The sequence below is a fragment of the Diplotaxodon limnothrissa genome, linkage group LG23 (assembly GCF_057381915.1).
Source record: "Diplotaxodon limnothrissa isolate DT_005_m linkage group LG23, D_limnothrissa_male_GT1.1, whole genome shotgun sequence".
NCBI classification, from domain to species: Eukaryota; Metazoa; Chordata; class Actinopteri; order Cichliformes; family Cichlidae; genus Diplotaxodon; species Diplotaxodon limnothrissa.
The window spans coordinates 28396174-28422469 of NC_140617.1; the positions used below are offsets into that span (position 1 = coordinate 28396174).

The following is a 26296-nucleotide window of genomic DNA, read 5'->3' on the forward strand; positions in this document are numbered from 1 at the left end:
AGAAACATGAAGATTCATATAGAGCAGGTTGAGTGCTCGTGCATGTGACTAACTCAGTGATGGTGGTGCTGATGTGAGGTGAAGGCACGCGCCGCGAAATCGTGCGAGCGCGCGCCCCGATCACCGGTAAAGGACGATGCGGCTGTGTGCGCGCACACCCTCCCCGGACTCGGTGTCTCTGCAGAGCGGACAGCTCCCCGCTCAGTCCTCCTCCGCCGTTGACAACCTAGTAAAAACGCCACGTTTCCGCGCGGCTGTCGATGCCACAGCCGCGGGGCGAGGAGGCCTGTAAGCTCCACCGCAGTCCGAGCTCCAATCCGAGACGCAGCACTGCGGTTTGTCCGCTTTGGCCATGGCGCAGCGGAGGAGGCTCAGATGAAGGACGCCCTGCGCATCGGCTAAAAAGCTGGAGGAACTTTCCTACTGCTGAATTCCTCTGAACACAGATGTGACACTCCTTCTTTAGAACAGGAAAATTCTCGACTAGCTACAGAGACTAAACCGACCAGGCCCCACTGGAGGTCCCTAAACCTCCCTTTGGGCACCACCGGACAGAGGGGGCGGTGTAAACATTGGTAGGAGCAGCAGAAGCCATGGCAGACGCGGCGGAGTGCGGGGTGAGAGTGATGTGCCGCTTCAGGCCCCTGAACGAGGCCGAAATTACCCGAGGAGACAAATACATCCCCAAGTTCAAAGAGGACGACACCGTGGTCATAACGGCAAGTCTGCACACACTGCTGTCACCTCAATGCTGTTTACCTGTGTATGTGTGCGCGCCCAGTGATTTAAAGGAAAAGACACCTGCGGACCAGACACGAGTGCTGAGCCATACTGCAAATTTCGTTGTGATCGATATTACCGATACTAATATCGATACTGTTTTAACTTAAACATTTTGTACTATATGTACTATGGGCTATAAAAAAATAGAAATAAAAAAGGTTAAGACATTTTTCATAGCGCATATTTGAGGTTTTTTGGGGTTTTTTGTTTCGTTTTCACAAAAAATATGTATAAATAATTTAATATGAATCAGTAGGCTTCATACTGAACTTAGAAGATAGAAGCAACAGAGGAGCATCCTATTGCGCTAGTATCGATCTGGCGCCAATACTAGCGTTGGTATCGATACTGTCGATATATGGATCGATCCATCCACCTCTACCTAATGCCAAATACGCAGTAAGTCTTTGGTGGTACAGAGGAGCATTACAGCAGCTTGGAAATATTTACTTACTATAAAGACTGCCTCTTTACACCTGTATGATGTTACTTATGTTATTATAACTGATCAAAACTGTCTGATGCACTCATATGTAACATCTCAGTGGTTCTCAGTTGGATTCAGCTCTATGGGAAGTGCCTATACCCATCAGTAGGAATCCTAGGCCTACTGCACCAGTATTAGGCCTGATGTGGGTGCATGTGGGGGACTTTATGGCCCTCCTCTGCAGACAATCAAGGATATTTTTATTTGTTATACAGTCAGCAGAAATCACACACAAATAAATACATAGTGAGGTATTTAAAAGACCAGTGACAGCTGGGAGTCTACTGGTCCTACATGTTGATAGGCCTATACTGTATATATAGCCAGACGTAAGCCAGCATAGACACTGCCTCCTTCAAAAGCCACTTTATAATACAGCCTGCTGCTAAGTGTGTGATTCAGTATGTTATTAGAAATTATAGTATAATTTTATTTACAGACCAATATTTAAAGGTAGGCACATTAGAATACATGTGTATCAAATCAGGTTTTTACAGGAACAACTAAGTAAATTTAGTACTATGTGAGTAATGTTAAGTTCTTTTAAATGCTGCGTAAGTCATTTTTGGTACTTTTAGGTAAATGTAATTTTCGCATCAGTCATTTTTACTTTTGAGTCTATTTACCGTAAGTACTGCATGAGTAATTTGTAAATGTAAGTACTTTTAAGTGAATGTAAGTACTGTGTAATGTAATATATAGTATAATATGCATGATATGGCCTGCCCCTCAAAAAGTACAGCATACTTATGATATAAGGTGGGCAAATATTGTTGGCATTTCTGTTAAATTGCCAGAGAATAACGCGGTAATTACAGAATAATTATCACCTTTAAGTATTTGTAGGTAAATGTAATTGCATAATAATTATAAATAAAATATACTGAAATCCCATTTAATTACAGAACAATTACTTCATTAGTGGCAGGGTGAATTAGTGTCACAACCTAACCTCATGCAGGTGATGAAGGTCACTGACCCACTGCCAAACCGGTCCTGCTGCATGGTGTTGCAGGCATCTCCACGTCTGTCGCACGTGCTCAGTATGAGTCTGCTCTCATTTCTAAAGGTCTCACAGGTGGACCTGCTCGTTCATTGGAGCTGCACGACGCTGGGCTGTGAGCACACGTCCCACTACAGGATGTCAGGGCCTCGCGCTACCCTCACAGAGTCTGTTTCCGACAGTTTGTGGTTGAAACACGTAGTCGAGGAGCAAGGTGGGGGTCATTTCGTAGGGCTCTGGCAGCGCTCCCCTTGCTTCTTCAGCACTGTCCGTCTGACCTCCACACTCTGGAGACTGGTTCAAAAACTCTTCGGTGGAGGAGTTGGACAACCTGTGCAACCTGGGGTGAATCGGTCTCTCCATTGCACCTGCTGTCACTGCTGAAATGGACCCACACTGGTTTCTGCTTCCTAAAAAGGCACAGTGGTATCCCTGGAGTTTAACTGACTGCGAGTCATGCTGTGATGATCATGTGTTCCCTCAATATTTTTGAACAGTTCAGATCTCTTATTAAAAGGATCCGACCTCAATCACCTGATGCTCTGACGCTTCAGAAACGCCCGCGTTTATTTTGTACAGGACCTCTGAAAACATGTTCTTTTTATTCTTAGTGAGCCTGTACCTCATGGTACCTCATTCTTATTTATTTGTACATAAATGGATAGTTTTTCTTTTTACATCAGATTACATCAGATTTGTGCTTTCTCTGTGACCCTACCATCTTAAAGAAAAAGGTGAATTTTTCTGTAAAGTCTGCTGCAGAGAGAGGGTGACTGAAGACGAAGATGTGTCACCTCCATCAGCAGCCCTCCGTTATCCGTGCAGTTGCTTTAATCGCCCAGCAACACTTTCTCCTCTGTCAGGACAAACTTGCGCACCGCCGCCTCGTGCAATCAATCAGCAGAGCAGAAGCACATTACCGACAAACACACCCGGATACTGTCTGTGTCAGGGGTTTCTCTGCTGTATTTTGGGGGCTCGGAGTGCTGCTGCCGCTGCCTCCAAGTGCTGAGGGTGGCGTTTTTGCAGCGGGAATGAGGCTTTTCCCCTTAGAGCAGGAGTCAGGAGCTGGATGAATGATGGATGGCAGTTACTGGAGCATTTTGAAGAAATGGTAGAGATTTCTGGCCCAGCTTCACCCATTTTCGAGCTGCACCGATAAAGAGAGAGAGGATGAAAACTGATAGGTTAAAGCTCTGAATCCAAAATCCAAAGCAACCAATCGCGCATGTCCACAGAAACATCCTCTAATGAGGCAGCTACAAGTACCATCTTTTTTTGTCCATAAACTGGAGAAGTTCAGTTTCTTTGTCCTTTGCAGCAGGTATAGAATTAACTCCATCAGCATTTTGATTGGAGTATATGCTTATATATATGTATAAGTATATAAATGAGAGGAAGACTCAGGGAGGAACAGCTGGGGAAACACTGTGGAAGCTTATTGACAGAAACACGAGATCCAAAAGTGAAAAATCACCACTCGATTCAAAGACGTGATGCAGGAAATAAAGGCTACGGTAAAGAAAGCATAGAACACAGGAACCCAGAAATCCAACGACACCAGGAACGACAATAAAACCTCAAAAGAAGCCCAAACTCATTCACTCAACAGACACTTTATTAGGTACACCTTCCTCGTTTCTCCTTAAGAGCTGCTTTAATTCTTCATGGCACAGATTCAACATGTTGTTGGAAACATCGTGCAAAAGTGTGCCAAGAAAATATCCGCCCACACCATTACGCCACCATCGGCGGTGTGAAGCGCTGATACAATGGCAGGTTGGATCCATGCTTTCAGAGTGTCACCCTACCATCTGAATGCTGCAGCAGAAATTGAGACTCATCAGAGACTCTTAAATATTTGAGCTAACGAGCAGTTAAACGAGTGTACCTAATGAAGTGACTGGTGGGTCACAAAGAATTCAAAATAAAGCAAAACAAGTCGGCGGTCTTTGTATCCATGTTTGCATCCTTTTCCCAGAGTGTTTGAATCTTCGTGCCAAACCCCCTTATCTGGTTATTTCTAACAGTATATCTGCATTATTGATACAGTTTGGTGAATCATGTTTTAAATATCACGGGCGACTGGGAACAGCTGTGTTCGGTGCTGCGATGACTCTGAAGCCTGTCGCTGTGTGTTTTTGTCTTTGTCATTGTGAATCAGGGCAAACCGTACGTGTTCGACCGCGTGCTGCCTCCCAACACGACGCAGGAGCAAGTGTACGACCAGTGTGCCAAGCAGATAGTGAAAGGTAAGAAGCTTTAAACTGAGGAAGCATAGCTCTTTATGTAACTGTCATCTATCGAACATCTGCACACAAACTTAATCTGCTCTTCATCCTTTTTCATTGTTGCTTTACATAATGGAGCCATGGAAATGAGTGTTTCCCGGAGCAGCAGGGCTGATGCTGGAGTTTTGGGGGGCTGACATTCATTTTTAGGCAGTAAAACTACATCATTACTATTAGATATTGTATGCATATGTACATGTAATATGTTAGAGTTGTATTCATAGGCCAGCTATTTAAAAATGTCTCCTCCCACCAGGGTTTATATGTTCCAGCTGTATGCCACGAATCCATGAATTTTCTTCTTCCATTCCTGCCTGGCAGCTCCATCTTTAACATCCTTCGTCTATCATATGGGTTGTCCCTCTTCTGCACATGCTCAAACCTTCACTTACCTCTCTAACTTTGTCTCCAAACCCCGAGCTGTCCCCCTGATCATTTCTAATCCTGTCCATCCTGATCACGCCACACCTCCTATACACTGAAGGTAAAAGCACTTCTGCACAGGACACACCTGTGCGTCCTTCTCTTCCAGCCTCCTCTCTCCTCTAGATGCATTTTAGGAGTTGAAATGTCCTTTAACCCAGCGTACAGTTACTGGTTTCTAGTATAACCTCTGAAAAATCTCTGCAGGTAGCATCAGTAGATGGATGCGCTAGTGTTTATAACTGTGAAGGTTTAGTGCTCATTTACCGGAGAAGCGGGCTGGACTGTGTCTGACTGTGTCTGACTGTGTTGTTGCACCCTTGTGTCTTTGTGCTACTCCAGATGTGCTGGGCGGCTACAATGGGACCATCTTCGCCTACGGGCAGACGTCCTCCGGGAAGACCCACACCATGGAGGTAAGACGCTCATTAGATCATGTGTGCTCTTAAACCCTAGTGACCAGATGTCAGCTGCAGAGGGGTTTCATTCCTTTGAAGTTACAGCTTTTTTACATAAAGGTGACTAAAGACTATCAAAGTGACAGCAAATACTCTCTAAAGCCCTTTGTGTAAAGACGTGCGGTGACTTTTATTTGGAACTTTCAAACAGTTGGCGGATTAGAGCACAGCGGGCGTTGTGTAACAGGCTTACTGCCAACAGGAAACCCACTCAGGCTCGTGCGAGGGGTAGGATTCAAGGAATCAAAAGCTGGTAAGGTTAACATCTTGGAAAAGCCTTTAATCATCACGTCCAACTCAGCGTGTGTTTTAAAGGAGTGAAATTGAATGAGTAGAAAATGGTCAGAGGAGCTCTTCGTCATTTCGACATGTCACCAGTGTAACTTCAGCTCGGAGTCTAATCCTCAAGCCTGGTTTTAATTCTCTGATCTGATCTCTGCTTCACCCTCTTTAAGTCAAACTTTTAAGTCCACTTCTGAACCCAGATGTTCTTTTTTAAATTTCTTCATTTAAAAAGGCTTTAAAATTGGGCTTTGCAGCCCCAGGACCTGGGTACCTTGCAGCCATTGAGTCGACCATGAATTCGTCTCGATACCAAAATATTCTAGAGTAAAATGTAAACTGTCCTGCTACGTGAAACCTTAGAACTGACAGAGGATGCACTTTCTTTGCAACGCGCCTGTTCAGCTAATAACAATGAAAATCAGTTTAAATCATATAGCACAAGGTCATGACAACAGTCAACTCAACATGCTTTATATCGCAACATCCTCTGTGAGCAAGCAGTTGGGGACTGTGGGTAAAAATAACCCGCCGTTTATAACAGGAAGAAACACGGCAACATGCTGGAGCTGTTTGGGGAGTTAAGAGGAAAGAGAAACGAGAACGAGAAAATAGTCACCATTTGTTGGTCACCAGCGGACGTTTCAGGCTCCGGTTGCCTAGGAAACCCTCTAATGTATTTACCACCCTCAACATATGGCAGCATTAAAGAGCCATGTTACACACATGAAAAAGACTGACCCTCTACAGTTCGCATACCGCCACAACAGGTCCACTGATGATGCCATAGCCCTGACACTACACACTGCCCTGTCACACCTGGAGAAGAGAGACACGTATGTGAGAATGCTGTTTGTAGATTACAGCTCAGCATTCAATACCATCGTTCCCTCGAAGCTGGACAGGAAACTGCAGGATCTAGGACTGAGCAGCTCCCTCTGCAGCTGGATCCTTAGCTTCCTGTCTGACAGACGCCAAGTGGTCAGACTGGGCAGCATCACCTCATCCCCCGTCACACTGAACACTGGTGCTCCACAGGGGTGTGTACTGAGCCCTCTCCTGTACTCACTCTACACCTACGACTGCACAGCCACTAACAACTCCAACATCATTGTGAAGTTTGCGGACGACACTACAGTGGTGGGTCTTATCACCAACGGTGATGAGACAGCTTACAGGGAGGAGGTCAGCGCCCTGACCCACTGGTGTCAAGACAACCATCTCACCCTCAACGTCGCAAAGACAAAGGAGTTGATAGTGGACTTCCGGAGGTGCAGAAAAGTACACACCCCCATCACCATCAACGGCGCTGCTGTGGAGAGAGTGAGCAGCTTCCGGTTCCTTGGTGTACATCTGGCTGAGGATCTTACGTGGTCAGTACACACAAACAAAACAGTGAAGAAGGCGCAGCAGCGCCTCTTCTTTCTCAGGAGACTGAAAAGATTTGGCATGAGCCCCCGCATCCTCAGGACCTTCTATCACTGTGCCATTGAGAGCATCCTCACTGGATGCATCACCACCTGGTATGGCAACAGCACCGCCTACAACTGCAAAGCTCTCCAGCGAGTAGTGCGGTGCTCTGAACGGATAATTGGAGGTGAGCTTCCCTCCCTCCAAGACATCTACAGGAAGCGGTGCCTGAGGAAAGCGGGGAGGATCATCAAGGACTCCAGTCACCCCAGCCATAAACTGTTCAGACTGCTTCCATCAGGAAGGAGGTTCTGCAGCATCCGGTCCCGTACCAGCAGACTGAGAGACAGCTTTTTCCATCAGGCCATCAGACTGCTGAACACGTCATAGACACCTCAGCTTCACTACTGGAACTTCAACATTATGCACTCCACACTGTATATAAATGCCACTTGTTTTGCACATATTCAACTCTGTATATTTTTATATATTTTATTTATTGTTTACTCTATTTGATTTGTAAAATATGTGTACACACACACACACACACACACACACACACACACACACACACACACACACACGTAGAAAAATATTTAGTATACACATCCAGAAATGCATACACTATTATATATTGTACATATATTTATTAGTTTCAGATGTAGCCATTCTTGTATTTTGCTTGTTTACATTATTGTATTTTGCACAACTCTGTTGCTTGTGAAGCTCGCACACAAGAATTTCACTCACATGTGCCAATGTACCTGCACATGTGATGTGACAATAAAAGTGATTTGATTTGATTTGATTTGACTGCAAAAACTGCATCGCTGTAGTATAACACATGACTGTTGTTGTGTTCAGGGCAAACTGCATGACCCGCAGCTGATGGGAATCATCCCTCGCATCGCCCGCGACATCTTCGACCACATCTACTCGATGGACGAGAACCTCGAGTTCCACATCAAGGTGAGAACAGGAGTCATTCACAGTTTACCTCCTGAAAAATGAACTAAATGTCAGGTGTGAGCCGCTGCACTGGAGACCTGCAGCCTGTGGCCGTCTCTGAGATGTTTGTTAACAAAGTCTGTGAAAGGAAAAGCACACACAACCCAAAAATGTTTTATGTGAAATAAAAGGTAAATGATTGAGTTTACGGTGCAGTAAAGACCTTAAATCTGACAAAGTGAGGAAGATGAATTCATGTTCAGGGCAATGAATTAAAAGTTTTTAGATTTGTGAGACAGATGCGTTTCTCTATGCAGGTCTCTTATTTTGAAATCTACTTGGACAAGATCCGAGACCTGCTGGATGGTAAGAGAGGCTGTTTATCTGAAGCACTCAGCAGTCTGTTTTTCTTAAACTGTGACTTTTGTGATCTTTTTTCTGTCTGAAGTGTCAAAGACGAACCTCTCCGTCCACGAAGACAAGAACAGAGTGCCCTATGTGAAGGTTTGTGAGCTGAGCGAGAGCTGTGACACAGTCATGTGAAGAGGTTTATATATTTAATCTCCCCGTGTGCCTGAGCTGGAGCTTCAACTCAGCGAATGTTTAATTTTAGATGAACGAATGATTCAGTTACCGTTTTAGTCGTGTGTGCAGGTTTAGTACACCTAAAAACCTTAAAACTGCGATTTTTCGGTCTTTTCTTTATCCTGTAATCGATGCTCATGTCCACACTGGCTGCTGCAGGTCATGATTCTCCTTTTCAGGGCTGCACTGAGCGTTTTGTGTCCAGTCCAGAGGAGGTGATGGACGTCATCGATGAGGGCAAATCCAATCGGCATGTAGCAGTGACCAGTACGTATTTTTATATGTCTGCTTCAAAAGCGGCACATTTTTAAAAGGTTTCCTGGTATTCATTTCTACACTCACTGACCACTTTATTAGATACACCTTGCCTGTATCATGTTGGGACCTTCTGTTGCCTTCAGAGCTGTCGTGAATCGTCATAGATTCGACAAGTTGCTGAGACATTCCTCAGATTTTGGTTCACACTGTAGAGCAGCTGGTCTATCCACACAGACTCTCTGTGGTGGAGCTGTACAGCATCAGCAGCTGCTTCACCTCCAGTTTGTTCCTCCCGAGAAACTCTACAGGAGGTGGAGTCACTGTTGGGCCTTCCTCAGCACTGTAACTGTGTCTTCTGACCAGGAGAGGTCCACAGTGATATAAGGCCCCATAATTTGAAAGAGGAAACCATCGCCATGCAGTCACCTTTAATATTGAGGAGGGTAGGGGCAGTTTCTCCCTGAAGTCGATGATGACCTTCTTCCTTTGTGTTGATGGACGCGTTCGCTCTGCTCATCCCTGCAGGCTGAGGTGGTGGGAGGAGGTGGCGCTTAAAGTCAACAGGTTCTGTGTTTATGGAAGTTAGGCGAGGGGCAGCCAATCTGCTTCGTTAGAAGCTGGGAATTGTTCAAAACTATTTGTATGGAGTCCCAGAATAAACACAAAAGGTCCTTTAACCTCTTAATATCCATCAAGTTAGCGGCAAAGCCCTAAAAGTCAGGATTTTAGCACAGTTCCTGAAACTTCTTAGGGAGGCAGAAACACCTCAATATCTAGATTTAAATGTTTTAATTTCACCTGAAATCTTAAAAGAAGATAAAAAGCCTTTTCTGGTTTCTTTTCTGCGGTTGTAATGATTTTTTTGCTTAATTTTGTAGACATGAACGAGCACAGCTCTCGCAGCCACAGCATCTTCCTCATCAACATAAAGCAGGAAAACGTAGAGACGGAGAAGAAGCTGTCTGGGAAGCTCTACCTGGTCGACCTGGCTGGCAGCGAGAAGGTTGGTCCAAGCGAGATCAGAAACGTGTCGTTAGGGTTTGCTTCAAGACTTTCCTGAGCTGTAACGCTGATTGATAACCTGTTCGATCGCTGTTTGGTCAGGTGAGCAAGACGGGAGCTGAGGGGGCGGTGCTGGACGAGGCAAAGAACATCAACAAATCTCTCTCAGCGCTGGGAAACGTCATCTCAGCTCTGGCTGAGGGCACCGTAAGTCCATCCCACTTCTGTTTCGTATGTAAGTGAAGAAGTATGAAATATTAGAAAACCTCAGCACAGCTGTATTTTCTTTTCTTCAGAAAACCCACGTGCCGTACAGAGACAGTAAGATGACTCGGATCCTGCAGGACTCTTTGGGAGGGAACTGTCGCACCACCATCATCATCTGCTGCTCACCGTCCATCTACAACGAGGCCGAGACCAAGTCCACGCTCATGTTTGGACAGAGGTATCTGCGAGCTCTTATGTCTAATGTACTCAGTGCCAAAACAGGGCAATGTTTTTGTTGGGGGAAAACTCTGTAAAAGACCCAGGAGAAATAAAGACACAATGAGACAAGATCACTTTTTATGCTTTAACGTGCACACGGGTAAGCTGTTCAGAACAACTCACAACGTGTACAGAGGCTGGGCACTTTTTATAGGAAAGACAGTGAGAACAGGATAAGAAAATACAAAACAGATAAAATAAACAACTCCATATGTGGCGCTAGTCTCGTCAGCAGAGAGCTGGGAGAGATAAAACAATCTAAAACAATATGTCCCAAAACAGTATGTCTTTGCTGAGAAAGTCTAAAAAGATAATTCTAAACTAATCTAACCATAGACAAAAGGGCATGCTTGCACATTTAAAAGAAGGTAAAGAAACATAGAATCATTTTTCCTGTAACATTCCCTCCTGTTTTAACTTATTTTAAATGTATACAACAATTGTCTGTGAAGGTTATTTATTAAGTATCTTAAGCAATTTTTTAATTTTCAAAATGTCAGCATAGCAGAAATGGAAGTCATTTGGTCTAAAGATTAAAACAAAATAAAATAATAAAAAGAAAAAGAAAAAAGAAAATCATAGTAAATGAAATAACAAGTGGAATAAACAAGAAAAAATAATAAAACTAAACTACAAAAAATAAAGCAACAAATAAAAGGATGAGAACCTTATATCTAAAATGAAAACTTTATGCTTAAAATGAAAACTTCAAAAAATAAAAGGATGAAACCTTTATATTGAAAATGAAAAACTTTATGTTTAAAACTGAAAACTTCAAAAAATAAAAGGATGAAAACCTTATATTGTACCTGCATAAACTACTAATGTGTTAATCAGTGCATGATCACTTGAAAAAGGCAGAAGTCATTTTTAATCACCACGTCATTCATTAGCAGTTATTACAAGTTCTCCTCTAACAGAATTGCAACAGGATGCTGGTCTTCTTGAGGCACGGCAACATAAGCAGTCATTGTAGTTGTTATCATCTTTGAAATCATTACTCTTAGACATGGCGGTGTAGCTGCTCCAGATGTGTGGTCAGTGACATATTTTTGCAGAATGGACAAATTCTGCAAAGCTTCATAAATGTCTCCTCCAGCTTTGTATCCATCAGGGATAAAAGTGCAACATGTTTCCCCGATCAGCTTGCAAACTCCTCCTTGTGATGCTGTTAGCAGGTCTAGTGTCAGTCTGTTCTGCAGCACCATCGTTCTGATGGCCTTCTGTTCTCCTGCTAAAGCCGGTCCCAGGGTCTTAGTCAAGTTGATGTGTCGTAGCAGAGCATATCGGTTGATCTCCACATGATCCCGCACCTCGGCAGCTCCAATGCCGGGGATCAAGCTCTGTAAGAATTTCACTCCTCCTCAGATGCGAAACTCTGGTTCCTTTACTGCTTGGTGCCGTCCGTGCACATCCTGTCTGGTACTGAGTCTTTGTTTGTAGTGGCATCCGGTAGATAGGTGAGTAGGCAGCTCCCCCACTGCCCGCGATCCATTGTTCATCACACATACTGGCAGTTGCGCTGCGTTCAGCTTGTTCAGTAGAATTACATCAGGCAGTGGGTCTGAGACTTGGGGCCAGGTCAGTAGGTAGGTCTGTCTGGAACAGTTCACATTTGTGAGTGACGATGACCTCCAGGTTGCTTTTGCTGGGATGCTGTAGTTGGCCTTGGACCAAAGAGTACCGTAGCCTGGATGTGTTGCCAGGCCCAACAGACACCAACTGCGATCTTCAGGTATGCTGTACGGCCACAGGCCAGACGTCTGCGAGGATAGGGGCATATGGGTACATGCATAGCAGTCAGTTTTATTATTCCAGTGAGCTGTAGTGTTCATAAACTGCCACCAAAAGTTAGTGGCGTAGCCATGGGGAAACTTGGTGTACTGTCCTTTGTCATACAGTGTCTGCCTTTTCTTCATATTGCGTGACTTGTTGTCCCTCACGGAAGCAAAGATGAGGAGCCCGGCCATGGTCAGGGCCGCTGCAGTTACTAAAAGCCACCACCGCATGACGACGGGACACACCCTCCTGTCGTGAATAGTTCCCCCCGGCCAGGAAAGCTGACCCCTCCACCGGGCGAGATCACAACAAGTGGGCACGCCTGCTGTCAGCTGTGTTTAGATGGCTTCACTTACTCGCCTGCAGTGACTCTGATGGATCCAGGATGGTCGTTCCGCAATTTTGCAAGCGGTCGGTGTAGTGAGGAGGACTTGGTATGGCCCCTCCCACCTGGGTGTGCTCCAGTTTTTCCTTTGGAGCACCTTGATCAGAACCCAGTCACCGGGCTGTGATCTGCAAGACACTTGATAGACATCATTACATTCTTCGTCATTTACAATCATCTCTTTATTTTCCTACAACTTAGACATACATTTTGCTACTGAAATTGTATCTGCCTTTTTCACTGGATAGATTTCTGGCCACTTTGAGAATACATCTATAACCACTAGGGTGTATTTTTACCCTTGGCATTCATTTAGCTCAATAAAGTCCATATGGATTGTGTGGTCTCAGGTTTCCCTGAGCATTATATTTTTGACACGTCATGCATGTTCTGACAAATTGTTTTGCTGAGGTTTCAAAATTTACAGTGTAGAATTTACAGTGTAGAAATGAGAGTTGACAATACTGGTCAGTCCCCCCGTTGACAAATGCGTACAGCCATGAGTCACTAATGCCGCCATCTTGTGGAGCGATTTTGGCAACACTGGCTTGCCATAACACATCATTAAATCGTTTGTCAGAACTGCACCGTGTTTTAGCCATTTTGCCTGCTCTGCTGTGCTTGCTGCTTTTTGTTCATTTTTGAACACATCCAGTGGAATCTGATGTGTGTTTACTGCCATCAATGTGATGTTTGCCTGTTGTGCCGCCTATTTTGCTGATCTGTCAGCAAAATTGTTGCCTGTAGTAATGAAAGAGTCAGTAGGCGTTGTAAGAGGTTGGCATGCTGGTTTGCCAGTTGGTGTAATCATTCCTCTGTTATGCCAAATTTTTTGCAAAATGATGCACAGCAGAGAAAACATACTGGCTGTCTGTATGTATGTTTATTAGTTTGTCTTTGTGTATTTAGCTTTCGCGTATCACAGCTATCAGCTCAGCGCTCTGTGCAGGACATGAAGAAGAAAGTGGTTTTGCTTCTATTATTTTACTATCTGTGGTTACTGCGTAACCTACACAATTTCGGCCTGTGCTGTAAGGTCAAATGCTGTTCTCCTAGCTTCCACACTTGCTGATCATAAGGTGGATCTGGGCCTGGAGTTTGTTTAAATCTCAGAATGTTGTGATACTCGGTCGGTTTCTGGCACTCAGGTGTAATACCAGAAAAGAATGGCATGACTGCTATCTTAAGTTTTGTCAGAGCGTCTCTACCTAGCAAATTTACTGGACACGACGGGTCATATATGCATTTAATAAAGCACCTGCGGCCACTTGCTGTGTGTACTAGTTCTAAAAGGGCAGTTAATTGTTGTACAGTTGTGTGGCCTGAAGCTGACTTTACAACTAATTTGTCCTCTACTCCTACAATCTCGTGGGAAGTGACCTTCCTCTCCACGGTTCTAGCAGGCGTTGTCTCTATGTTATCTGCTGTTTCTGCGTGGCTGTCTGCAGCCTTGGTGTTTGTGACTTTGCTCGCCTCTCTGTTCCTGATAGCCACCTGCGGATTAGTGTTTTAGTCTATTGTCAACAGTCAGCCTTATTTTGAAGTTACAGAAAGCTTCTTCTTTTTTGTTTGTCTTGGTTTGGGAGAATAGATGCAACACTACATTTTCACTTAAGGCAGTTTTGAATAATTTCTAGTTTTTCAAACAATTCATGGATCTCACACATTTCAAACTTTCAAGTTAGGGTTGTTTCCCATTTATACATATATATATATATGTATATATATATTTAACTTTGCATAGCTCACAGCTCTAAACCTAGGCATTTTTCAATCATATGCCTAATCACTATGTGTCACTGTGACTCTCAAGTATTGTCACAAGTTCGTTTAAATTCGTTTCCAAAACCAACAAAATAATCAAACAAAAACAAAAAACATAAACGTGTCAGGACACAAAAGAAAAAAGAAAAATGCTGCCACCCGAACAAGGCAGAAGTCTGCATATGTTGGCTTGTAATAGCATGCAGCTTGTAACATGGTAGACTAATGTGCCTGTGTTAATTCAGCTCCATATTATTGTGTGAAGTTGCACTGGGTTGGGAGTGGTTTTGTGTGTGTCACATTTTTGGTGAGCCAATGGCTGGAATGGGGTTGGACTAATTAGAGGCAGGTGTACTTGATTGCACTGATACACTGGTCTACTTATAGCCCACACTACAAACACTGCTGTGTTGTTTTGTCTCTCTGTGCAGGTATGTAATGTGATGAAATCAGATATGTTTGGGATGGACGGGTTTTGCGCTATGAATTTTATATTAAGTGTGTCGTTTTGTCTCTCTGTGCAGTCCAGGGCCTATTATATGCCACAGCCTAAAGGCAGCAGAGTTGCAGAGGCTTGAGTGACCACTGACTATATGCTTGCAGGGTGGTGGGTCTCCAAGGACGACTTCTAACCCTGTTAAAGGCAACATGTGGAGTGCAACTTGGCTGTGTGGCATAGCTGGCTCTGGCCTTGGGACTGTGTGTTTTTATACAATTCTTAAGTGGGACACTGGACTGTTTTATCTTTTATCTCTTCATATATTTTTTGTCAATAAATTATCTTTTAGAATTTTATTGACTGACATCTTTTTGCCCACGACTGAGACGGTTGGTCAGACCTAGAGTCTTTCTTTGGGTGTGTTACAGCAGCTTCTGCTCTAAAAGAAACAAATAAATAAAAAGAAAAGAAAAGAAAAGAAAATGTGGAACATGCTCATCAGCTTAGCAGTGTCTACATATTTAATTCAGCTTCTCAATCCTGTAGTTTTAGCTGTTGTCTACAGGGTTTTGCTTATTGGTTGTTATTATAGGTGTGCTCTATCTCAGCAATGTGTCATTCTAGAATAAGTTTCAAGCTGGTCAAGTGCCTCTATGCACTTCATTAGTTTAGTTATTCTCCGTATTGTCTTCATCTCACATGTCATTACACTGAGTTTCAGCAAACCTTAAGCTTGATGCAGACTACTGCTTAACAATTATTCACCTCACATCATAACCGATTAAGGTGCCTCTTCATATTAATATTATGTCATTGTTAATATTATCCTCTTTGTCTTATATAACAGCAATAGCATAATATTTTATCAGTGTGTACCACTATACTACTACTGAGCCAATTTGTTAGTTAGGATCATCTTATTCAGCAAACAGATAATTTAGAATTCATCCAATCTGCGGTCACATTTGTTCTCTCTGTTACATGGCGGACCAGGCAGTTCTATTATAATGTATTATTTATATTTTATTTTGTATCCATCAAGGGCTTCAGATGACCTGCAGAATCATCCTTTTCCCAGGGTGGAGACAGTTACCTTTTCACACACTGTCCTTGGCTGAACAATGACACAGCCTTAATATACCTTATTTATTTTATTAAAATATTTTCGTGTGAATTATTTGCTTTATATTCATTTTATACATGCTGGGCATGGTCATCATGCCAACTGTGTTTCATTGTTAATATCACTTTACAGGTTGTTATCCTTGCTATTATTAATTTCAAATACTCTAAAGATAATTTCTACTGTAATTTTCCCTTTGTTCATCTTTATTTCGTACTTTTTATATTTATATCTACTCAGTGGGGTCTGTTTTCAACCCTTTTAAACTACTTCAAACTACTGTGATCTCTAGTTTTCACTTAATAAGGGATTATTAAGTTCTTCCTGATATGGGTGGTGCTGCAGATGCGGCTGCAGGAGTGAGTGATGGTTTACTAAAAGGATTGTGGGGACTGCAGTGTCTCGTCTTCTGGTTTTACTAAACTGGCAGTTGAGTTCTGGTCTTCTGACTGTTTATATTTTGTTTTCTTAAATCTCTCAGTTTACAGACACTGTTTTTGTCCGGCGTCTGGACTTTTCTTTTCTCACCACTGCTCGTCAGCAGGAGTGAGTTTTAATTTCACTTGCTTGATTACCCATCTTATTTATGTATTTATTTTTGTTTAAGTAATATATACACGATACAGCTGCTATCACCTTCGCTGGTATTAGAGACGAGAGTGGTTGCTCACACGCCCTTCTACTTTCGGACTATTTCCAAAAGCGGTGTGAACTTTACAAGACGGAACTCGACTGTTCTCTCAACTCACCAGCACGTCAGTGAATAGCAGTAAAAGAAAAACACAGTAGGAGCAGCTCAGTCTCTTATTGGACCGTGAAAATTCAGCTTGCTCCGTTAGTTACAACAATACACACACATACATTCACATTCACACTTATTCGCGCGATCGGAACCCTTATCATAAGGGGAGCTGCCAGTCTTTCTGTAGACGAGCTACTTATTCCCTTGACCCAGCTGGGGGAGCTACCCAGAGCTCCAAACCTAACCCACAAGAGTGGGGAGCTTCCAGTCGACGAGCTCCAAGCTACCAGCCGACGAGCTACTTTAAACCTAACCCACAGAGGTGGGGAGCTTCCAGTCGACGAGCTCCAATGCTACCAGTCGACGAGCTACTTTCGCTATTTTAAATTCCCTGAATTTAAAACTCCCTGAATTTAAAATTCCCTGAATTTAAAATACGCTTTTACGCAAAATTGTGTCAGTGTGTCTGTATCTACCTGGTCAGTGTCGCCGGGTCTGGTCCACCTCGATCGGGCCCCACCACCGTGGGTCGCTTTCTAGAACGTTGGCCAAGACTCGAATTTAACGCCCTTGGTCTTTGACCACACACCTAGTGTGTGGGCTGTCGACAGACGAACAACGTGGACTGGTCACGGAGATGGGACACGATGGAGGCGCTCCGGCTCGAAGGACCAAGAAATGTTGGGGGAAAACTCTGTAAAAGACCCAGGAGAAATAAAGACACAATGAGACAAGATCACTTTTTATGCTTTAACGTGCACACGGGTAAGCTGTTCAGAACAACTCACAACGTGTACAGAGGCTGGGCACTTTTTATAGGAAAGACAGTGAGAACAGGATAAGAAAATACAAAACAGATAAAATAAACAACTCCATATGTGGCGCTAGTCTCGTCAGCAGAGAGCTGTGAGAGATAAAACAATCTAAAACAATATGTCCCAAAACAGTATGTCTTTGCTGAGAAAGTCTAAAAAGATAATTCTAAACTAATCTAACCATAGACAAAAGGGCATGCTTGCACATTTAAAAGAAGGTAAAGAAACATAGAATCATTTTTCCTGTAACAGTTTTTTACTTTCTTTTTTCCATTTTTTCCATAATTAATGCATAAAAAAAACAACAGAAATTTTAAAAAGGAGTCTTTCATCCTTTAAACAGCTAAGATTTTACGTACCACCATATACAGTTTCATCTGAAGTAACCACAACCACCTCATATTTTTAACAGAGGAAGAGAAACACAAAAAAAGTTTCCTCCTTCATAGCTATGTTCATCAAAGACCTCCAACTACCCTGCCCCTTCCCTGGTACTGCTCCCCAAACCCACTGCACCTCTACTCCTATGCAGTGGAACCACATCCGCCACATACTTTCAGATACTTTTTGTCCCACTTCTTCTTTTGTCCAGTTTCCTCTAATTTTTTAAGGCCACACTGCACACACTGCTCATATATGTCAAGTTTTTAGCTAATAGCTCTCTGGGAATCACCTTGTTGATCCAAAAATACTAGTTTATGCCTGTCAGACTGTGTTATCTTTGGTATTTTTCACAGATTCAACCAAAGAAATTGGAGCAAATTATGATTAGACTGAGGCTACGTCCACACGTACACGGGTATTTTTGAAAACGGAGATTTTCCGTTTTTGTTTAAAAAAAAAAAATCCCGTCCACACATAAACGCAAAAACGAAGGAAAACGCTGCTAGGAACGTGCCAAAGCAACAGGTGGCGATATATTCCTAACTGTGTAGAAATGTTGGCCAATCAGAAGTCTAGAAGCCTGGGTGCGAAAGAGTAGACAAAGATGGCTGAGTACTATGTGTGGAGGGACAGAAACTGTGTGTGTATATGTAAGCATGTAAACACTACAGAGAGTACAATTAACAGTATTTTGTCTAAGTACGCCATTGTAGAAATTCATTTCACCGAAACAATAACGTGGCGCACAGTGTGACGTCAAAAAACCTTTGACCTGCGTTTTCTCTGTTTTCCTCATCCGCACCTAAATGCAAAAACTGAGTTTTCGAAAATCTCCACCCTGGCAGGAAAATCTCAGTTTTCAGTGACCAAAAACGGCGTTTACGTGTGGACGAAAGGTGCAAACGCATAGAAAAATCTGCGTTTTCAAAAATACCCGGGTACATGTGGATGTAGCCTGAAAATTAGTTTAAAAAACAGCCAAAGACATTCAGAAAGCCTGGAGAACTGTTGCTCGAGACCACCTTAAAAATGACAAGAAAGTCTGACTCAGGTTATATAAACCTTTCCTCACATACAGCTGTTACGAAGCAGGAAACTGGATCCTCAAATAGCTACAAGACAAATTTTTTGCACTTCTGCAAACGAAAAACGTAACAATTACAAAAGAAAAAGCTAAAGTCAGTTTTGAATCAAACACAGAGTTGCTGTTTGTGTTTGTGGGAGAGTATCAGTGTATCCAGTCCATCTGCGAAGGTACACGGTGACTCATTTGGTGCAAACTAGCAAACAGATGGCTCTGAGATTCCCGCTGTGCATCTGGGTTTATTCTTATTTATAGACTCCGACACTGCCGCCTTCTTGTTTTCACGTCATGTAAAACTGAGAATAATGAACATTTTCTATTTTCTACACAGTTTTTTCCTCACACTTCATTCTGAAGCACATTTCATTCATCTGCTTCACTTCTTTAGATGTTACAGTTTCATAAAAGTGACGCGTCTGTAAAGATCCTCGACAGCAGCGATGTAATCATTTATTTTAAAAATCAAGCTGAAATCCACTGAGCCTTGATCAGTGAGTTCAGACTGAGCAGTGTCACAGAGGCTGATTACTGTGCAACCATCTGCCCTCGGCTAAGAGGAAATTCAATTAATTAGGAGATTTCCATCATGAGAGGAAAGATCGAGAGGGGCGGAGGTCCTCTGGGAGAAAGCAGACTCACACATGTAGCATGTGGAAGTGACTGTATTAGGTGGAAAGGTAGAAAACACACTCAGAAACAGCTGTAAAATGTGTTGCTTTATTTCCACTAAGACAGCAAAAACATGCTTACCTGCAGGGAAAAGGGAAAAAAGGCGTAAACTCTTGGATGCTCCGACTACTTTCATCTGATCATGCTGAATGTTGCAAACTTGCATGGTCAGATGATCAAATTCCTGCCTGTGTGGGGTTTTTTTGTAAGCTCTTGTTTTCAGCAGATGATTTTTAAAGAAGTAGAAACTAAGTAGTGGAAAATAAACCTGAAAATGTTGTTTTTAATCATTGTAATCAGGGGTTAACTTGACATTTGGTGGGCAGGGGAAGACTGAGATCCTGTGTAGCTGTGCAGCAGGAATAATCACAAATAAGTCACCAGATTATTAGTTTTCTTTGATTTAAGCTGCTGAATCAAACACACTTTAATAGATGTTACATGAATGTGGAACATAAAGGTGGAATTTGATGCCTAAAACTTAATCCCAATCTAACCCCTGTCCATTACTGTAAGATGAACCACACTTAAAGTTCAGCTCAGTATTTTGATTCGATTACTATATTAACTCAATGAGCTGGAACAAACTGTCAATAGAGTCCAGAGAAGAAGTCTAACAATCAGGCACGATGAGATTAATTAAAAGACTAATGCTTACTGTCTGTGTCCGCTCAGAGCGAAGACCATCAAGAACACAGTGTCTGTGAACCTGGAGCTGACGGCCGAGGAGTGGAAGAAGAAATACGAGAAGGAGAAGGAGAAGAACAAGAACCTGAAGAGCATCATCCAGAGGCTGGAGGCTGAACTCAACCGCTGGAGAAACGGTGAGATTAAAGCGGCCTGCAAGGGCTGATTAAAGGAAACAGCTGCTGTGAGCTCCTGAGTGTTGATCGGTGGTTACACAGTGGGATGTTGGGTTTTTGTGACAAACATACATTGTTGTTGTATCGTACAGCTCCACAGTAAGTTATGAATAGTTAACGTGCTGCCTTTCTGCTTCCTGTGCACTCATTTCTATACCTTTAAATAAATGATATTTCAAAGGGAACCCACCTTCTGTTGCACAGTTGCTGCTTGGTGGGACTTATTACAGAGTCCTGATTAACAGACCTCAGCCTGAGATGTTTACCAAGCTAATAAAGAGGCCCTAGTTTTACAGCAACTGCTTTGTGAACGTGTGATGGGAAGGTGGACGAAGGGTGGGATGGACAGTCGTGGTGAAGACAGAGCCAAGAGAGAGTTTTTGATTTAGCAGGCGAGTGATCCACGGTCCAGCCCTCACCGATGGCCATGAGCTCTGGGTAGTGACTAAAAGAACAGGGTTGTGGGTACAAGCTGGACTCCCCAGAGGTAGTTTGGTGGCCTCCTCGACGCCTCTCTTTGGAGTTCTTCTGGGCACGTCGACCCTTCAAGAACTCCAGAGGAGGTACGGAGAACAGAAGAAGAAGCTCCTCTGCCTTGCCTCCTTAGTGTTAGAGATCCAGCAAGGTTACGTTCTCGTGCTGACGCTGTTCGGCATCTCCTTCCCTACGCCCCTGAACTATCCTTTAGGTGCCATGATTTCGTATCACAGCGGGACCTCCAAAGCCTGATAGATTGGTTTACCCAGACCTGTAAGGACTTTGGGCAGACTTTAAAATTAAAGGCTGAACTTGCACCAGGCAGGAAAAAAGTGCTCAACACGTTCTATTTGAGACGTCTCAACATGAGAAACAACCACAATAAGGGGATATCAGAGCACCCCATCCAACTGGTGGAGACGTACCACCTGGGAAGAGACCCTCGATAGACCCAGAAGTCACTGGAGTTATTAAATATTTCATCTAGTGTTGATGAGGAAAGGACGTCTGGAAAGACCTGCGCAATCTGCGACCTGACTCTGGATAAATGGAGGAAAATGGATGGATGTTTTGTAATGACTCACAACACAGAAAGCAATCAAAGTGGAACATCATCAGCAGCCTCCTTTTCTTACATCTTAACATGTGAATACCTAGCAGAGCGTGGCTACTCGTTCACCGCTCGTCTGCTTATTTCTCTGTGCACCGAGGTCTGAAGGACCTGAGGAGTGGTGATGCTATTTTCCTGAGATTGGATTGGTCTGTAGGAGCTGTTGCTCTCCAATCTGGAGCATCATCAGCTTCAAAAAGTTGAAAAGCTTTGACACTTTATCACCCGAGTATCTTACAGACTGTCTGGACTTTTTGTCATATTTGGCTGTAAAATTACAAAATAATTCTCATCTTACATGAACCATTTAAATTTCCGCTGTAGCTCAAACTGTGAAATGCACATAGTAAAATCTAGGAGTTGCTGATTTTTCTGTGTTCAGACGTTGTGAATGCTTTGCTATACAGTGATACGCCGAATATTCCAGTAAAACTCGCCTTCTCTTTTTTCTAAAACCGTTTGAACGTTCATTTAAAATGAGTTTTATTTATACAGCGACGAATCACAACAACAGTTCCCTTAAGGTACTTTATATTCTGTAAGATGAAGACCCTAAAATAATACAGAGAAAACCTCAGCAGTCAGACGACACCCACCCTGTGAGTAAGCATTTGGTGACAGTGAGAAGGAAAAACCCCTATTAAAGCTATCAGAGATTAAAATGAATTGCTGATGATTAAATAGTGCAGTAGTGGTGTGTACTAGTAGCTGCTACTTTGTTTTTAGGAGACTTTGACCTTTGACCTTTGAGAGTCAGATGCTCTCTGTGACACACACACACACAGAAAATGTTTTTTTCTCCATGCATGCCAACAAGCAGAAATTTAAAAAAAGTGGGCGGCGGCCTGAGAAACTCGAGTGTCATTAACCGCACAGGCTCTTTTAGGTAGCTGTGTGTGCACATGCTCAGTCTGTGACGTCTGGAAATCACATGTAATTACTGCTCAGATTAATCTGCCGCTGTGATAATGTGTGGGGTCTGATCGGCTCACGCCTTGTCCTGCCCGAATGTTGTAGATTCTGCATAACCCCACCATGAAGGACGCCACGCTGCCTGTGTGTGTTTCCCCACCACACTTCCTCCCTCTCTGCTGGGACTGCAGGGTCTTCTTCACAGCATCCTCGCCCTTTTTCCCCCATTTCTGTTGCATAGTAACCACTCCTCCTCCTCCTCTCAGTCCTTTCTTTGCTTTAATGCCTCCCCGCCTTCACCCCCCTCCTCCCCCTTTCTTTCTGTGGCCATTGTTGCATTTTAATGTTTAATTCCCCTGTGGATGCTGATAACACTCCCCCTCCTTAGCATCAAATCAGCTCAGCTGCAGCAGCCAAAGCTCCTGACATGTAAATGCAGCGCTCTCACACACACATACACACACATCATGTTGATACAGTGTTTGTGGTTTGAGTCAGCCGCTGGCTTCCTGCCCTGCCGTTTAAAAGGAAGCAGCTCTCCGCCTCCTTCAGTCTGTCCTCGGCTCCATCTCCTCATTAGCTGCTGGCTTTTATCACCAAACCCACAGTTAGAAAATCAATAATCACACAAACACTGGTGAAGTCAGCATGATTTCACTCAGTCAGTATAACTGATGCAGTTTTCTCCTGAAGGAAAATCATCAGAATTGTAAAAATAGTAATAATAATAGTAAGTTGTGTGCTGGCTTACAAACGTAGCCAGCCCCCAAACCTGATGTTTCAGGAAATGCATCAGGTTTATTTTAATTATCTGATAATAACTTATCTAATTTACTTTGATAAACTACAGTATCCTGGTGTTATCTTGACTGCAAGGCAACAATTGTTCCTTTTATGTTAAAGGACTGCTGCCAGGATTTACTACCCTACACGCACGTTGCAGATGATTAATTTGGTTTTGTGCATTACAGTAAAACGTCTCCACTTTAGTCTCTAACGTCCAAAAGAATTTGTGGTTTGTTCAGATGCATCTTTGCAGACCCTAAGCTATGCTGCTGTGTTCTTTTCAGAGGGTTGAACCCTTCTTCCCACTTCATTTATGAAGCCTGCTTGAGCATCAACATCTGGTTTGTTACTTCAAAATGCGTAAACTGAGGCTTAGTTATTGCACTTATTACAGTATTTAGACTTTTATCGTGATTTAAAAATTCTTCCACAAAATTAAGATTATATGATGCGACGCACTGAGGCATGATGTAACAACTATGGTGCTACTCGATGTGACACCATACCACAACATATGGCACGATCAGAGTGTTTAAAACGTCGTCACACTAACATGTGTGAATATAATGGATGCATGAGTAGAATATCTAACAAGTGAGTTCCTATCGCAGGGGAGAACGTTCCTGAGGAGGAGCAGCAGAGCTCTAAAGATCAGAGGAGCGGCGAGCCGTACGACAACACTCCCATCATCGACAACCTGCTGCCAGCCGGAGGAGGTGTCTCCGTCTCCGGTGACGAGAGGAGGAAGTACGAGGAGGACGTAAGGAACCTGTACAAACAGCTGGATGACAAGGTGAGCAACAGGACGAGGCTAAAGCTGGTTTATTGTAAACATGTCACATACAGCTATCTCAGGATGGGTTTTATTCATCTTCTGTCTGGAACAAAGTGTTCTAGCTCCTCCCCCTTCCTTCTGATTGGCTGCCCCTCATAAAAATAGATTTGAATGGCAGGTGGTTCACCATATATGTGAACCACCTGCCTATATATATATCATATAGCTGATATATACCTATATGATGAACCACAGAGCCAAGAGTGTTCGATCAGTCTGAAGCCTGAGCTTTGGGCTCACAGGGATTACATGTACACATACTGCCCTTGTTATTTAAACAATTCCTGAAAATCTGTATATTTTATTGCCGCTGACAGGATGACGAAATTAACCAACACAGTCAGCTGGCGGAGAAACTCAAGGAGCAGATGATGGATCAAGAAGAGGTTTGTCTCCCAGCTCAGGTTAATAGTAATGATAGAGCATGCCTGCGTATTTCCTCTGACACGTGTTTTTTTTAAAAATCTGTGCAGCTGCTGGCGTCAACACGACGCGACTATGACAAGATCCAGGAGGAGCTGTGCCGGCTGCAGACGGAGAACGAGCTAGCCAAGGAGGAGGTGAAGGAGGTGCTTCAGGCCCTGGAGGAGCTGGCAGTTAACTACGACCAGAAGAGCCAAGAGGTGGAGGAGCGAAACCAAGCCAACGTGCAGCTTACCGAGAAGCTGCAGCACAAGACGGTGGGTCGTGACTTTCCTGAATACTACTCGATTACACATGAAGTGCAGCGATGCAGAGGCATGCTGACAGGCTGTCTTTGTGGCGGCATCCTCAGGCGCTGCTGTCGGTGCTTGAGAGGGAGGTGAGTCAGCTGCAGGAGCTAAACGGCCTGCAGAGAAAGCGTGCTGCCGAGGTCCTCAACCTTCTGCTGAGAGACCTCAGTGACATCGGTGCCATCATCGGCACCAGCGATGTCAAGACGGCTGCGGTGAGCACCCACGTCCACATGACAAAAACCTTACCAACCTTACCCGAAACAGACACATGACCCTTTAACCCGGCCCGTCCTCCTTCCCTCTCAGTGCTCAGAGATGAAGGGGAACGGCTCGGCGCTGGAGGAGGACTTTACCGTTGCTCGCCTCTACATCAGCAAGATGAAGTCCGAGGTCAAGTCTTTGGTCAACCGCAGCAAGCAGCTGGAGAGCGCCCAGGCCGACGCCCACCGCAAGATTCAGGCGAACGAGAAGGAGCTGGCGTCCTGTCAGCTGCTCATCTCCCAGGTAAGCGTCACCTGACGTCGTCACGCTAACAGAGTTCTCCTGGGGTTTGGTAGAGTGTCAGTCACGTGTTGCTGTCCCTGCAGCATCAGGCCAAGATAAAGTCTCTGACCGACTACATGCAGAACATGGAGCAGAAGAAAAGGCAGCTGGAGGAGAGTCAGGACGCTCTCACCGAAGAGCTCGCCAAACTGCACGCTCAAGGTCGGTCCTAGAAACCTCCACAAACTCTTAAAAACCAGACTCATTTATACAGTTAGGCAGTATGAGCACAGCTGACATGTCATCCCACCCCGAAAAAAAGAAAAGCTCAAAACAACAAAGACAAAGATGTTTCTAATGTATGAGACACCACTTTATCCTTTTAGTTGTTACTCATTCAATAACCATTATTTAATCAGTGTGTTTTTTAGGTTTTCTTTATACCTCAGTTACACACATAGAAAGCACTGGAAGGTCTTTAATTTGAACTTTATCCATCACTGGAGTATCACATAGATTAGGACTTAACGACACTGTATCTTACAACATGCAGGGTGCTCTGAGCACGAGTGGCCAGTATATTATGTCTGAGTATCACCACAGGGGCTAAAGTGGGATCTGGCAGGCGGGGGGACCTTAGGATCAGGTGCATCAGTGCTGTGTGGTGAAAATAATTACTCAATAATAATAATAATAATAATAATGATGATAATGATTATTATTTGCTGCTCTATCACTAGCTAGACACTGAAGTATCACAACTACGACTTCATTTGCATCTGCACCATGAACGCATCACATGAAGGTATAAGTGGGCCGTGGGATTTTATTATTTTATTATTACTGAGCAAATGTGTCCATGCAGTCAGTCTGCAGCACATAAGAAATAATTGCCAGTAATGTGCATTAAACTGCCATTCTGAACCTTTGAGGCCGTCTTTAACCCCTGCATCCACATTAGTCAAATTTCACATGTGTATTGTGTGTGCACTGTGTTCATGCGTTCCAAGCATC

The 26296-nt window shown here is 43.6% G+C and overlaps 1 protein-coding gene across 1 annotated transcript in view; it reads left to right on the plus strand.

Moving 5' to 3' along the window:
* The first annotated feature begins 593 nt into the window (after nucleotides 1-593).
* LOC146608241 (kinesin heavy chain-like) overlaps nucleotides 594-26296 on the plus strand; it is a 30176-nt gene continuing 4473 nt past the window's right edge. Inside the window, exons 1-17 of the mRNA XM_085348881.1 lie at nucleotides 594-719; nucleotides 4438-4525; nucleotides 5330-5403; nucleotides 8002-8106; nucleotides 8403-8451; nucleotides 8534-8589; nucleotides 8850-8937; nucleotides 9807-9931; nucleotides 10033-10137; nucleotides 10227-10375; nucleotides 20276-20424; nucleotides 23860-24041; nucleotides 24401-24469; nucleotides 24557-24763; nucleotides 24859-25011; nucleotides 25106-25303; nucleotides 25387-25504. Of these exons, the coding sequence (XP_085205007.1) occupies nucleotides 594-719; nucleotides 4438-4525; nucleotides 5330-5403; nucleotides 8002-8106; nucleotides 8403-8451; nucleotides 8534-8589; nucleotides 8850-8937; nucleotides 9807-9931; nucleotides 10033-10137; nucleotides 10227-10375; nucleotides 20276-20424; nucleotides 23860-24041; nucleotides 24401-24469; nucleotides 24557-24763; nucleotides 24859-25011; nucleotides 25106-25303; nucleotides 25387-25504 (2041 nt within the window). The remainder of the gene's footprint in view (nucleotides 720-4437; nucleotides 4526-5329; nucleotides 5404-8001; nucleotides 8107-8402; nucleotides 8452-8533; nucleotides 8590-8849; nucleotides 8938-9806; nucleotides 9932-10032; nucleotides 10138-10226; nucleotides 10376-20275; nucleotides 20425-23859; nucleotides 24042-24400; nucleotides 24470-24556; nucleotides 24764-24858; nucleotides 25012-25105; nucleotides 25304-25386; nucleotides 25505-26296) is intronic.